This window comes from Psittacula echo, assembly GCF_963264785.1.
Source record: "Psittacula echo genome assembly, chromosome: Z".
In the NCBI taxonomy this organism is placed as follows: domain Eukaryota; kingdom Metazoa; phylum Chordata; class Aves; order Psittaciformes; family Psittacidae; genus Psittacula; species Psittacula echo.
The window spans coordinates 69229871-69243594 of NC_137742.1; the positions used below are offsets into that span (position 1 = coordinate 69229871).

The window sequence follows — 13724 nt, forward strand, 5'->3', positions numbered from 1 at the left end:
TTGAGAAAATAAAAATTCTGCGGTGTTGGTTGAGGCTATTGGTGAAAATGCAACCCATATTTAGTGGAGGCATTCGCATAATTCAGAAAATCTACATATGTGATGCCTGGGTGGTTGCTTGGCACTTGCTAGTAACAGTATGTATTTCCTTCTATGTCTTTGAACGGCAGGTGCTCAAGCAACTGGGAGTTAATAGTACCAATTACTTCTCTTATGTATAGATTTCCATAAGCAAGCACAGAATTTTGGGGAGGAATACAATGCCTGCTTTGCAATTTTGTTATGAACACTATATTCTACTTAGTCACATGGAAAGGAACATTACAATGAGCATAAAAGAATTTATTTAAACTTATTTAAACTTATTTGAATTGTGCAATGAAGAAGAGCATTACTATAAATGGGAATCAGGACTTCCACACAGTTTATTATCGTTTGGGGCTGTGCTAGTGAGACTCCTTTATTACAGTTGCTTTGCATGCTGTTTTCCATGCTCTTTAGGTTGTCATTGTACATGGCAGAGAAGTAGGCCCCTTACTGACTTGAACTGAGCAATGTTAAGTATGTGTTTTCCTGAGGTGAAAACTTAGAAGAAGAATTCAGACAGTAATCAAATAACTTAAAATCGTATCTTAGAATATTTGAGGTTACAAAAGGTCACATTGTTTTTTCCTATTCCTAATAAACCAGCATTTTGTTTTAGTTGCTTAGCTCCTCTTGAAAATGACAAATATAGATGAGGTTGGCACAGTGTGTTGATTCTGCCAATGCCTGATTCAAAACTAAAGTCAGGGTAGTGCTACTTAGCAGAACCAGAGCTGGGATGAGATGTGAAAAGCTAACAAAACATACTGCCCAAACCCCATGCGTTTTTGGTGGGTGGGTTTTTGGTTTTCGTTTTTTTTTGGGTTTTTTTTTTTTCCCAGTCTAAAGATCATCTATTTCTTTGATAACTTTGCAAGTGTTTTCTCATGGTTTCCATGTGTTTTCAAGTGGCAGAACGTCTTTGCAAATGACCAGAGACCCTTCTGTGCAGCTCCCGCGGCCTGACCAATGCATTGAAAGAAGTCGCAGCAAGACTTACCCCAAAAGAACACAACAGACAGGTAAGTCCTTCTCTACTGGGCCTGTGCAGGACTGTCTTCTTTAGTCTTTGATTCATTTAGTTTTTGAGATGTGACTCGGAACTGCTGCAGTGTCCTTAAGATTCTCTCAGAATGGGTTCTCTCATTTGCCTTAGGTCAGTCTTTATACCTGGCATTAACTGGATCTACAAACTCGAACTTTGTGGGTAAAAGAGATGGTGTGGATCAAACATAATTAAACCCCATTTCTGTAGGTCTAATGCAAAGCATGAAAGGGAAGTTTGAAAACAGGCAGTGAGAACTTGTTCCTTTCAGCAGTCCTGTCTCTCTCTAAAGAATTTTATACCTTCATTTTTCCAGCTGCTTGACCCAAGGTGTCTGTATCCTACATCCTCTTCCCAGTTCAAGGGCAGTATCCCTTTATTTTGATAGTAAGTGGAACAAAAGTTAGTGAGATGCCCTCTGCGATTTTAACATCCTTCAGATGTATGAGCTGCAAATCTATTCTGCATGCTGAAGATGCTTGGGAATGCAGCTTCAAGGGAAGTTAGAAGTTTTTACAGGTGTTAGAGGAAACATGCAAGGTTAAACACAGATCACAGCAGTCATACCCAGAATAATGGGTGCTTCCTGAGATATAGTAATAGAGGCAAAAAGCTTTACTAAAGTCAACCTCCAGTTCTATATGTGACTATATGTGTATGCTTAGCTTCATCTGTGACAGCAGTCACATGGATTTCAGTCGAACTTATGCATGGAGTTAAGTGTATATGTGGTGTGTTAGCAACTGGAGAAAAAACTTGTCTTTGTGCAGAAAATATATACTTTAATGTTTTCAGTAAAAATATTTGTGCTTTAAGAGAGGGATGATACCGTGAACAGAGAAAAAGCAGCTTTCTTGTATAAAAGCCAGTGCCATTGACTGATTCCCCTGATAGGATAGACAGTGCAGACAGTTTGGATTTAGCATGGCAGATTGTTTTCCTAGAATCCACATTAGAGTGGTTTAAGATGCAGTAACCTCCCTTTTGTCATTTGCTTAATATGCTTCACATCTCAGGTGTTCTACGGTTAGTGTAAAAACCAGATTGGGAAACTTCAATGGCTGTGCAACCAGTGTTTTTATATTGGTGTGCTTTTTTTTTTTTTTTTTGCCTTTTTTTATTATTTTTTTTATTTTGTGTATATTTAGGTTGGTGTTCAGGCTGGTGTTCAGTTGGAGAAGGGTTTTTTTGTTTTGTTCTGTAAAGTCTTAGATGTGAGATATGCATAGCTTGTTTTGTTTACTTATTCTTGTATTTCATTTCCACTGAGAGGGAATTACAGTTTCATTTTGTTCTGATTGCAAATCGTAGACTCAGTGTTGGAACAGGATGTCTCATTGTTCTGTTTTACCCTCTTAGGGCAGAACTGGTAATGTTCAGCTTTTGCAACAACGTGTTGTGTGAGGGCATTCATTATTTTGGCTGAATTCTGCATGTGAAAAGCTTCTTGGGAATATCCCTTCTGGGCAAACACTAATGTGATCATACCTGTTACTGTAGGTCTGAGTTTATTATTCAGTAGTGAAAAACATTGCTTAAGGTTTTTTGTTTGGTAGCTGATGACTTGATTTGTCTCTGCCTTGCACACAGGGTAGTTGTATAAACTAGTGTAAAGGATGTGCTACCATTCTGATTTAAAAGCCAGGTTGAGAATTGGGAACGGGTATTAAAATTACAGTACTGTCTATATTATAATAGTCCCTTAGCAATCACAGGCAGTCACAGTCCCTGCCCTGATTAACTTACATATTGCCACTAACTTACATATTACCCGAGATCCTGCTTTGCCAACCTCAGTCACGGTAGCTAGAACCATTGGCTGGCTCATTGAAAGTCTCAGATCTTTTCCCAGAAAATTTTGAGATGGGGTTTGAAAGTGAAGTTTTAGAATTAGGGTGGTTTTATCTATCTACTTATTCATTTACCTTGAGCTTTACACTTTAAAATTTATTTTAAATCCTAGGTTTTATAAAAGGATGGATGTGACTGCTTCTGCATTTCATGCATGTGCTGCGAGATGCATAAACCCTTGAGGCTACAGGACTGGAAACTAGTTTGGCAAATAAAAGTTATCACAGAGAAGGTGATGCTAGTGTAGGCATATGGAGGTCCATTAATTTTTATAGGCTTTTAGTAGCACACAGTGCAAAGCATGAACTCTTCTTACATGTTTTCCTTTTGATCATACTATCTACTGCTTTCATGAATAGATTTAAATACAAACAGTACTTTCAGATAACATCAGTGAAATGGCATTAGTTGATAAACAGGCATGACAAGTTAATTAGCTTGCCAGTCTCCTGAGGTTTTAGACATTTGAGTTTTTGAAAATGTAATGGTCTATTTAAATTGAATGCACAAATCAGCATTGAGATGGCTGTAAATGGGAATCAAACATTCACCTTACTGGAAAAGTTCAGTGCAGTAAATGCTGACAGCAGCAACTAGGAATACTTGCTACAAATGAGGTGTTCAAGATTCCTGGCTATCTGCGGTATTTTTGAGAGTCTTGTTACCTTAGTATATGACAAAAAGTGGCAAAGTTAGGTTACTGCAATGTGGTTTGTGTTTGGACAGTTTTTCTGGAGTCTATTCTTTTATATTAGGGATACTGTATCATACAGAGGTGTATGCTGGTAAACAGTACTGTAGTTAGTAAAAGATACACAAAGTGGAACATAGGTAAAGACAATTGTTACAGTTTCTGTAAGGGTGGAAAGAAAGTTCCTCATTAAGCTAGTCATTTGCTCAACAGAATTGTGCAACATGATCTTATTTTTTAAAAAACAAAGCAAAGGTCCTCGTTGTGGGCTGCAGTGGAGTCAAACACAGCTAGTATGAGGTTTTGTCTCAGTAGAAACCTATTTTGTATTTCTGTATTTATTTGTATCTCTGCCTTTGTATGTTGTCTTTGGTTTTCCCTCAACTGAGTAAATGCTAAAATAGTAGAGTGGTAACCAGGGAACTCAACAGTGAGAAGCAGCTGCCCTTATTTTAAGGATTTACTGGTCCTGGCTCCTCCAAAGGCTGAGGTGCTGTATATAGGCTCTGCAGCACTAGTCTTTGTGCAGAGTTCGAGGGAGTTGCAAAGGCATCACAGACCTTCTGCACTTGGGTGGACTGACTCTGTATCTCACAACCCCTCATCACCTGGCACCCAAAGGTGACCTGGTGTTGCAGAATGGTAGTGCTGTTGCCAGACATAGCAAAGGGTCAGTTTTGGAGGTGACTATTACTTTTGTAGCACTTGACTCTTAGCTTTTTTTCTGAGAGTTGTTTCATAGTTATGACATATTTTGGAGCTTAAGTTCTTATTGCTCCATCAAGTTATGAGCACTCTGATGACCTCAAAATTGCAAGCTACCTCATTTGCATTGTACTATGTGGAGTACTGAAATTATATCCTTTTTTTGAAAAAGTCATATCTTTGCTGGTTTCATTACTTCTGTGAACTAAGTTATTATAGTGTTATTTTATCTTATGTATTTGATGGCATAGGAACTAAATGCATCTGTATGCATAACAGTATGGTCAGAAACCGTGAGATATCCTTGTGGTTTAACATTTTAACCTACTCCATTTTCATATCACTACCTTCCTAACCTAAAGGTGGGAATGTCATCTTTATTTATTTGTGATACTGACTGCTGGCATCCTTCTCTTTCTAGAGGTCAGAGGAAGAGTTTTTGTATAGTCTTCTATGGCCTTAATGAAGATTGGTGATTCTTTTTCTGATGATTTTCTGATCCACATTAATTGAAGAAAGGTTTTCATTCAGTAATTCTGACTTTATTACCAAGCAGGTCCTAGTAGCAGTGTAGCAATTGCTTCATTCCTGAAAACAGAAAATAACAGTTCTTCAGTGAGTCTGGAGCACGGGTTGTATCTCACTGTGTAAAATAGAGGATTCAGTGAGAATGCCAAAACTTTCCTTTCCTTTCTGTCTAAGAATCTGTGCCCATTCTGCATTTCCTTCTTCAGAATATTCCACATTCTTCCTAATGATTATGCTTTTATAAACAGCAAAAAGTGCTTTGAAGGAGCAAATACTGTACAAGACAGGACCCAAGCTGCTTCCCTCCTGTGCTACACATTAATCTGAAGAAGTTAAGTAGAGAAAGGAGTAAACTACGTAATGAAAAGTCGTAAAAGAACCTAAAGAGCTCAGCTGAGTTGCTTCAGCAAAGGTGACAAAGGCCACTTGAGACCCTCTGCAGCATATGAAGCATCTGCAGAAGACTAGCAGATTTAACCTGCAGGAAAGGCAGCTGATGGCCAGACAAGATGCCTTAGGATATCTCAAGTACTTGTGCTGAAGTAGAGGAAAGTCCAGAGACTTTGCATGTCAAAGAGTTGATATGGAAAGTTGAGGGAGATTGTGGAGATCTTTCTCTGTAGAGAAAGCTTACAATGCAAAATCTCATCATAGTTTAAGATGTTAAGATGTTTTAGCCAAGCAAAAGGGCTTTGAGTTTAAACTGCTATATTAACAACCTTGTGATGTTGCTTGCTTTCCCAGAGGACATATTTCCTTGTTAGCAGTCTTATAGGCTTCAGTCAATCTGTTTCATTATCTTCATGAACATGCTCAGAATACATCCTGTTCAGAGCTGATATACATCATCAATGGTGTTGCTTTGTTGTTTTACTTTGCAGTTGTTTCTGGAGGTGGTAACAATTTTGTAAGAAATGAACAAAATTGCTGGAAAGAGAATGTGTGATCTGAAGAAAAATTAGAGACTAATATTAACATCACACCATGGAAACTAAAATCAGAGTGCCAGTAGGACAAACTTGTATTGGTGATTAATATATTACTACGTAACAAGCTGAACAGAACAGTTTGCTTTTTGTTCACGATACTGAACAAATACATCTGTAGAGCATAATATTATCATGTGACTTTGATTTAAACCCAGTGTAAAATACACAGATTCCCTTGACCCTCAGTGCTCCTCAATCATGAATATCCAAATCTGTTTGAAGCCTGTTATATGAGGGCTCAAAAAGAGGGGAAAGTGCACGTTCCTCCTGCTTTTTCAGGTTTCTTTCTGTGGCGCAGGTGGGTACTGCAGTGCCAACACTGCAAAAAGTAGAGTCAAAATGGAAAGAGCATTTTGCACAAAATTGGAAACTAGTCAGGTAACTTTCAAATACTGGCTGAAAGTTTCTGACTCATTGAAACTGATGCTTAGCTGTCTTTGTCACAGTATTATTCGTTATTGTCTCTCTCTGTTTATATTATTAATTTCATAATCCATTAATTTATAGTTATTATTTTCCTGGTCATAACTTAGGATATATTTGTGTTGTGTTGCACTGTGTTGCTACATCAATTTAAAATGTTTTTTTTAGAACAAACATACTGGTTTTGCTTTACTATCTAATCTAACAATTGTTTTGGAGGCTATAGTTATTGCAGTGGGGATCCCCAAGCTTTTTCATAGCCTGTATTCTACTTATGCTTTTCTTATTGCTGACCAAGCAGAGAATTCCTTTCTGGTGGCAATGTCATAGACTCATTTTGAGAACAACAGCTTTAAACCCCTTTGTCTTACGTGCAAGACTAATGAATTCCCCCATGTTAAGCATGTTAAACTTTCTTAGGAGGGTAAGACATAAAAGTGTGATCTTTATACATCCTTAGTAAGTAGTGCATGTACTAGATGTCTTGTGTATCATTTTATCTCTCATGCTGCACTGTGTTCAGTATGTGATTATACTGAATGGGGTGCAAGATACTTGCTACAGAACTGTTCCGTGTTTTTTTTTTTTTTCAGGATCTAAGAACATGAGCCAGGTTACCACAAATGAGGAGGATGAAGGAACTACCAAAATTATTGCACCTTCCCCAGTGAAAAGGTATGTAGATCAGCAGTTCCCTTCCAGCTTTTAAAGACAGTGTGTATTGCATTAGATAGAGGAACACATTTAGTAATCATTAGTTAACAGTTTATCATGGCCTTAAGTTCAGGATCTGCTGACAAAGGTCAGAGAGTGTTGCCTAGTGATTAATTTTAACAAACCCTGATCTTCTAATGAACCTGGAACAGGGATTTCAGGTGACACAGATTTTGGAAAGCCACAAATTGGGGCAAGTTAATGGGAAAGTAAACAGACTGAGTTTTAAATATGAAAAGACAGACAATGACCCACTGGCACTGTTCAGGATGGTTGTGTGAACTGCTATGTGCCTCTGCCCCAGGAGCTGTGGGCTGGCTGGCAGGGCCCTCAGGGGGTAGGTCTGCCTCTGCACAGGGCAGGTGCTGCTTCAGGTATGTGCAGGGAAGAGCTGGGTGGGGCCTCTCTTTCTGTTATTCTTGGCGTCCATTTGCTGTTGCACTATTAAATCCAGATCAAAGCTCATGAGTGTTGGTGCTGATCCTTGGAGCAGTGAGTTGCCAGCGCTCCTCTGAACTTGCATGGTCTGCTGTGTGTAATGCATCTTTGGTTATTACGCATTATTTCAGAGAAAGAGATGAGGCTCAGATTCAGAAGGGGATTTATATCTCCACCCTTAATTTTAGGTGGAATTTGGGGGCCTGAACAAAAAGAGAGTGATTTGACAAAACAGTGAATAAAAAAAACTCAGCACCTAAGTTTTTTGCTTAGTTGCCTGAATGTCTGTCTCTGCATGTCTCATACCCTGACGGGTTTTTTTTAACTGAATAATTCTCTCTTTATCTTTCCATTGAAGCTGTGCGCTTCACATACTGGGTATCTGGACTGACCTCCAAGAAAGGATCTAAGATTTACTGCAAATTCTTGGTGGATAGTGTTTCCTATTGCTAATATTTAGAACAGTTGACACAGAAAAGAATTGCTGAGTTGAACTGCTTCCTCAATAAGAGGGAAATTCAAACAAAAATTCTAACCCTTAGAAGATTATACTGATCATGGGTTAAAAGAAAGATTATAGTTTTGCCACTTAGTCATGTTGAAACTGGGCCATTGAGGAGAAAACACTACAAAATTATGTACATACCTGCAGGGAAGGTGCAAAGAGGACGAGCCAGGCTCTTGGTGCACAGTGACAGGATCAGAAGCAACAGGCACAGACTGAAATGCAGGAGGTTCCCTCTGAACATCAGGAGGCATTCTCACTGTGAGGATGACTGAGCACACATTGCCCAAAGATGTTGTGGAATCTCCAGCCCTGGAGATAATTCAGTAAGCATCTGGGAATGGCCCTGAGCCACTGGCTCTGAGTGGCTGTGCTTAAACTGAGGTTTGGATAAAGTGATTTTTCAATCCCAACCACTCTGCGATTTGTTAAGGGAGAGCAAGAAGTACAAAGCAAGAAGTGCCTTTATTCCATAGTGCACATAATCATACTGGGAAGGAATAATAGCCCTTTACTACAGCTTATGCTACAAATACTGTGTATAAATTTTTAGCAATGAACAGTTAAAAAGAAATGGATAGGGCTATTGTAGAGCAAGAACCAAAATAAGGGGCTCTCAACATGGCACCTTCAAGGTTTAGGTATTTAGTTTCTTACCTTTTAAACTTGACAGTTTAAAAACAATTCAGAGTCTCACTGTATCACAGTTTTAAACAGTGCTAATCACTTCCATCAAAAAGTGTTGGAAGTTGTTTTTCTTGCATTTGGAAATTTACTTGTTTTCCCTGTGTCTCTGTCTGGACATGTAGAACACCTTTCATTTCTGCTAGCCTTAGTGTGCATGACAGGTAGCACACATACTTTGCGGAGTGTTCATAGCTTGGTAGTTTACTCCATCCTATGTAATTCTTGCATTAATTGTTGGTCATGTTCACAAAACAGCTTTCTGCAGCTCTTAGAAGTGGAGTTTTTGTAGTTTAACATCTCATTCACAGCTGAGATACATAATTGGTCACTTCTGCATAAGTGATATACATGCAAGGTAAACCATAAAACCCCCCAACAGCAGTAATCTCACATGAAATCCAGATTCTAACCTTTTCAAGTACTTTGAATTAACTCATTCCTTTTGCAGCTGTATTCCTGGAGATAGTACTAGTGTCTGAAGAGCTGCCATACGGTAGCTCTCTACCTGTTAACTGTGTGTCTGCTCTGAATGAATAATGGCCTAGTAATCTAATGCAGTGAAATCACCTCCAGGATAATTTCCCTCTCTCTCATTTTTTTAAGATTTGAGAGCACCCTTTAAATTTCTTCAAGCACAGCTTCAATCTAAGTATTGTTCGATAGTTCATGCTATGCAAAACCAATTGGTTTTGGCAATACAGGATGGAAATATATTTACCTGAATTACTTGCTTGGTCTGTAGTAGGCACGTATTTTTAAGCTTGGGAATAGACTGTATGCACATTTGAGTCAATAATTAATAGATGCAGTATGGAAAAAATTATTTGCCTGATAAAGTGTAATTTAATTTCCCTTCCTGCTGATTTACTATAGCTTTGCATTGTGTTCACTATGTGTGAATTAAATGATTAACTCAGTGACCTGTAGTAACCAAAGGCTGAGGTTAAAAGTGGATTAGTGAGTTAATTAGCCATGATTCCTTCATAAAGCCAAGTCCGTCACCTCCTGCTCTGGGCAGAGAACTCTGGTTTATCTCCTCAACTCTGTAAGCATCTCTAAAGGGTTTTTTTTGACATCTTAAGTTGCACTTGGAAAGATATATTAATGCTTGTAGTGGGTTGTTGTCAGTAATACTTCTCAAAGAGCTTAGTGAAAATCAATGTGGCTATCTAGTTCTGTATGAGGTGAACTGCTTGTTCATGCAGAAAGCGAGCTCTCGAGATGATGATGCATGACTAGCCAGTGGTGAGAGGATGGGTGAAAAGCATCCTTCAGCAGGAAGTCACCTTCCAGCACTCAGAGTGGCAATGAGCAGGCTATCTAGCTGCTTTAATAGGTTGGAAGTTGTAAAACCTGGCACTGTGAGAATGGTAGGAATAAAGGAAGAATTGGGGCATTCTGCTGTTCCCTCCAACCACCTCCAATAAGTATGATGGAATACTGGTTACAAAGATTGATAGGTCTCATAAGCCAGGTGACTATCTTGACTGTCCTGGTACTTTAACTTGCAGCAGTCAGTAAAGACAGCTGTTTCACATTGTCAAATCTATGCTCGGTGTCTAGCAAAATGAAAACATATGGCATAACTGGGGAAGGAATGAGAATATGCTACTCTATGAACCTGTGTTCTGTCACGTTTTGAATAGTTACCGCCCCTGCTGCCTTTGTTGTCCCCGTCTTAAAGAAGGCACTGTAATCCTGGGAAAATGGTAAAGAAATATAGGTAGTAAGGATAAATAAGGGTATGTGGTGCGTCCTCTACTGACAGAGATTAAATAGTCTGTAATTTTTCACTTGGAAAAAAAGATGAAACAGTTGTTAAAAATGTATTAAAAAAATTATGGGGTGAAGTTTGTGATTAGGGAACTATCATTCATAGGGCTTTTTTTCTTTCTATAAACACAAAAGTAGTGAAGAACATGGGATGGAAGTTTTGAACCAGGTGGAATCTTTGAACTGAAATTAAATACTTGTTTGTGGCATAGTTAAATGCTGGAGCATACTGTTACCAGGCACTTTTTATGCCAGAAATTAAAAATGTTCAAGTGGTGTTTCAGAAAATCTATGGAAGAAAGTTCCATCAGGTGTTATGTAGAATAAAAAGCAGATAAAGCCTCTAATTCAGTAATTGGTTAACTGCATATTGTGGAAGACTGTGAGAGCATATTGTATTTTTGCTCTATTGTTAGACTTTTTGCCTAAGCATCTGCTCTCCTTTATTCTGAATGATGCCATAATTATGAGCCTGTAGAGCCGATTTACAGGTCCTTCGCTTTCTTTTCTTTCTTCCTCCCCTCCCCCCACTTCCTTCCAATCTCTCTTCCTTGGAGGGATTAAATTCTTCAACACAGCTGTTTGCCCTCTTCACATAGCTGCCAAATACCTGTATATTAGGGTGGGTCTCTGTAAAGACTGTATGCTTTTATGATTAATTTTTAAGAGGTCAGGGGAAGAGAACATGTGATCCATACACTATCGGTTTTAAAAAAATAAATGTATCTGTACTTTTATTTAGCTTTAAAAAGATGAAAAATGAAAACAGCCCAGAAACTCAAAGAAGTAAAACAAGTGCACCGTGGGAGGAAAATGGCCCACAGAGGTAAGGCAAAGCATGAAGTTCAACCAAGCCAAGTGCAAGGTCCTACACCTGCGTCGGGGCAATCCCAGGGACAGCTACAGGTTGGGCAGAGAAGAGATTTGGAGCAGCCCTATAGAGAAGGACTTGGGGGTGTTGGTCGATGAGAAACTCAACATGAGCCAGCTTCAGTGTGTGCTTGCAGCCCAGAAACCAACCGTATCCTAGGCTGCATCAAAAGGAGCATGACCAGCAGGTCGAAGGAGGCGATCCTGCCCCTCTACTGTGCTGTCATGAGACTTCACTTGGAGTACTGTGTACAGTTCTGATGTCCCCAGCCTAAGAAGGACATGGAGCTGTTGGAGCAAGTCCAGAGGAGGGCCATGAGGATGATCAGGGGACTGGAGCACCTCTCATACAAAGATAGGCTGAGAAAGTTTGGGCTGTTGAGCCTGGAGAAGAGAAGGCTGTGTGGAGACCTCATAGCAGCCTTCCAGCATCTGAAGGGGGCCTACAAGGACGTTGGAGTGGGGCTCTTCATCCAGGACTGCAGTGATAGGACAAAGGGTAATGGGTTCAACTCAAACAGGGGAAGTTCAGGTTAGATATAAGGAAGAAGTTCTTTACTGTGAGGGTGGTGAGGCACTGGAATGGGTTGCCCAGGGCAGTTGTGAATGCTCCATCCCTGGCAGTGTTCAAGGCCAGGCTGGATGGAGTCTTGTGTGACATGGTTTAGGGCAAGGCGTCCCTGCCCATGGCAGTGGGATTGGACCTGGATGATCTTAAGGTCCTTTCCAATCCAAACTATTCTATAATTTTATGATTCTGTGATTCTATGATTCTGTTATGTCCTAGGTACTGTGTAGTGATAAGTATTGTGCCATAGCAAAAGTTTGAAAGATACTAATATGTTAATATATTAACAGGTCATAATAAATCTGTATTGTATGTAAGAAGGTAGGTCCTGTCATGGATAGTCAGTTAAAAATTTGGAAAGTAGGCATAGAAGGAAGTAGTCAGTGGATAAAAGTCACCAGTGGCTTTCCATTGAGATTTGTTCATAGGTCTCTGCTGTTCAGTATATTTCTAAAACACCTGGAAAATGGGTGATACAACTTGGTGATGGGACAGAATTGGTTAGGGTAGATAGAGTGAAAGTTGTCTGTGAAGAGTGGCAGAAAGATCCCTAAAGTATGAGAGGTAAGTTGCTAGATGGTGGATGACTCCGAGTCAGTAACTGTTATGAGAGATGCTTCACGGCAAAAAAATGCCTCTAGATTTCTAAGTAAAATGAGGTACAGTGGAGCTATGATGGATAACTTCATGAAAACATGAACTATGTAGCAGTCAGAAAAAATAATTAGCAATTATTAGGAAAGCAAGAGGAAAGCATTATGATGTTACATAAATTTGTGGATCACATGTTTACTTCACGAATTATGAGTGCAATTCGGATGTTCTTACCTCAGGAAAAGGCTTGCAGTGGGGCAGCAAGGGTAGTCAAATGTGTGAATGACTGTGCAGGAAATCTGTGCAAGGAGCAAAGGCATAGGCCAGGCAGGACATTTCCTTCAGTCTGGAAAAAAGATATGTCAGGGGATGTGGTCTGGAAAATCAAGAGTAGTACAGAGAAAGGAGAAAGAGATCAGGATTGTATTTTTCCAGCATAAGAACTTGGGATCTTCAGATGAAGCTATTAAAGGTGGTTTAAAAGAGTTGAGAAGGGCTCTGTTACAGTGTTGGAAGAGGTCCTTACACTTCCCTAGGAAGGTATTGCAGGATAATCCATACAGGCATTTGATAATCTACATCTAATTCAGTAACCACCCAACCTATTGGGTTCCGCACAGCCTAAAATACATAACCTGAAGCATGAAACATATCCACACTGTTGGCAAAGGGTTGTGTGGGTGAACAGCAGAGAGCTGGAGCTAAAATTGTTTCATGGTCCCAAGCATTATTCTGTGATGAAGATGTATATCATGATGGGAATACTATTTTCCCGATTAATACCCATGGAAAACAGAAAGAATAGAGGTACATTTGATTGCCTAATTCTGGGTTGAATAACTCATTCTAAAGCACAGAAATTTTATTATGCTAAAAGAATATATGTACTTGGTTTTGTATTTTGTAAGCTTAGAGCTGTTGGCTTTGCAATGCTAAGAGGTCTCTCTTCTACATTTTTAAGATTCAATGTAAAATACTTATTGCTGGAAAAGCAGTACCATCTGTATTTGCGTATGTGTTTGAGTCTTCTCATTTGTGTAGGCTGAATCTCAGTTACCTGTCCTAACTGTCCTGGAAGTTTTGAAGTCAACTGTTTGCTCTTCCTTTTTAACCCTAGTGGGCTGTATAATTCACCTAGTGACCGCAATAAATCACCAAAGTTTCCTTACTCTCGGCGGGGCAACCCATCAGGTGGCAGTGAGAATGAGTCTGAGCAGCCTGTCCGGAGGAGGTAAGAGCCCTGGGGTGAATTAACTGTT

The 13724-nt window shown here is 39.4% G+C and overlaps 1 protein-coding gene across 1 annotated transcript in view; it reads left to right on the forward strand.

Moving 5' to 3' along the window:
- The window catches only part of EPB41L4A (erythrocyte membrane protein band 4.1 like 4A), a gene marked incomplete at both ends in the record, with an annotated part of 124650 nt that overhangs the window by 88045 nt on the left and 22881 nt on the right, over positions 1 to 13724 (forward strand). The window contains 4 exons of the mRNA XM_080638643.1: positions 994 to 1106; positions 6910 to 6991; positions 11176 to 11259; positions 13583 to 13696. Of these exons, the coding sequence (XP_080494769.1) occupies positions 994 to 1106; positions 6910 to 6991; positions 11176 to 11259; positions 13583 to 13696 (393 nt within the window). The remainder of the gene's footprint in view (positions 1 to 993; positions 1107 to 6909; positions 6992 to 11175; positions 11260 to 13582; positions 13697 to 13724) is intronic.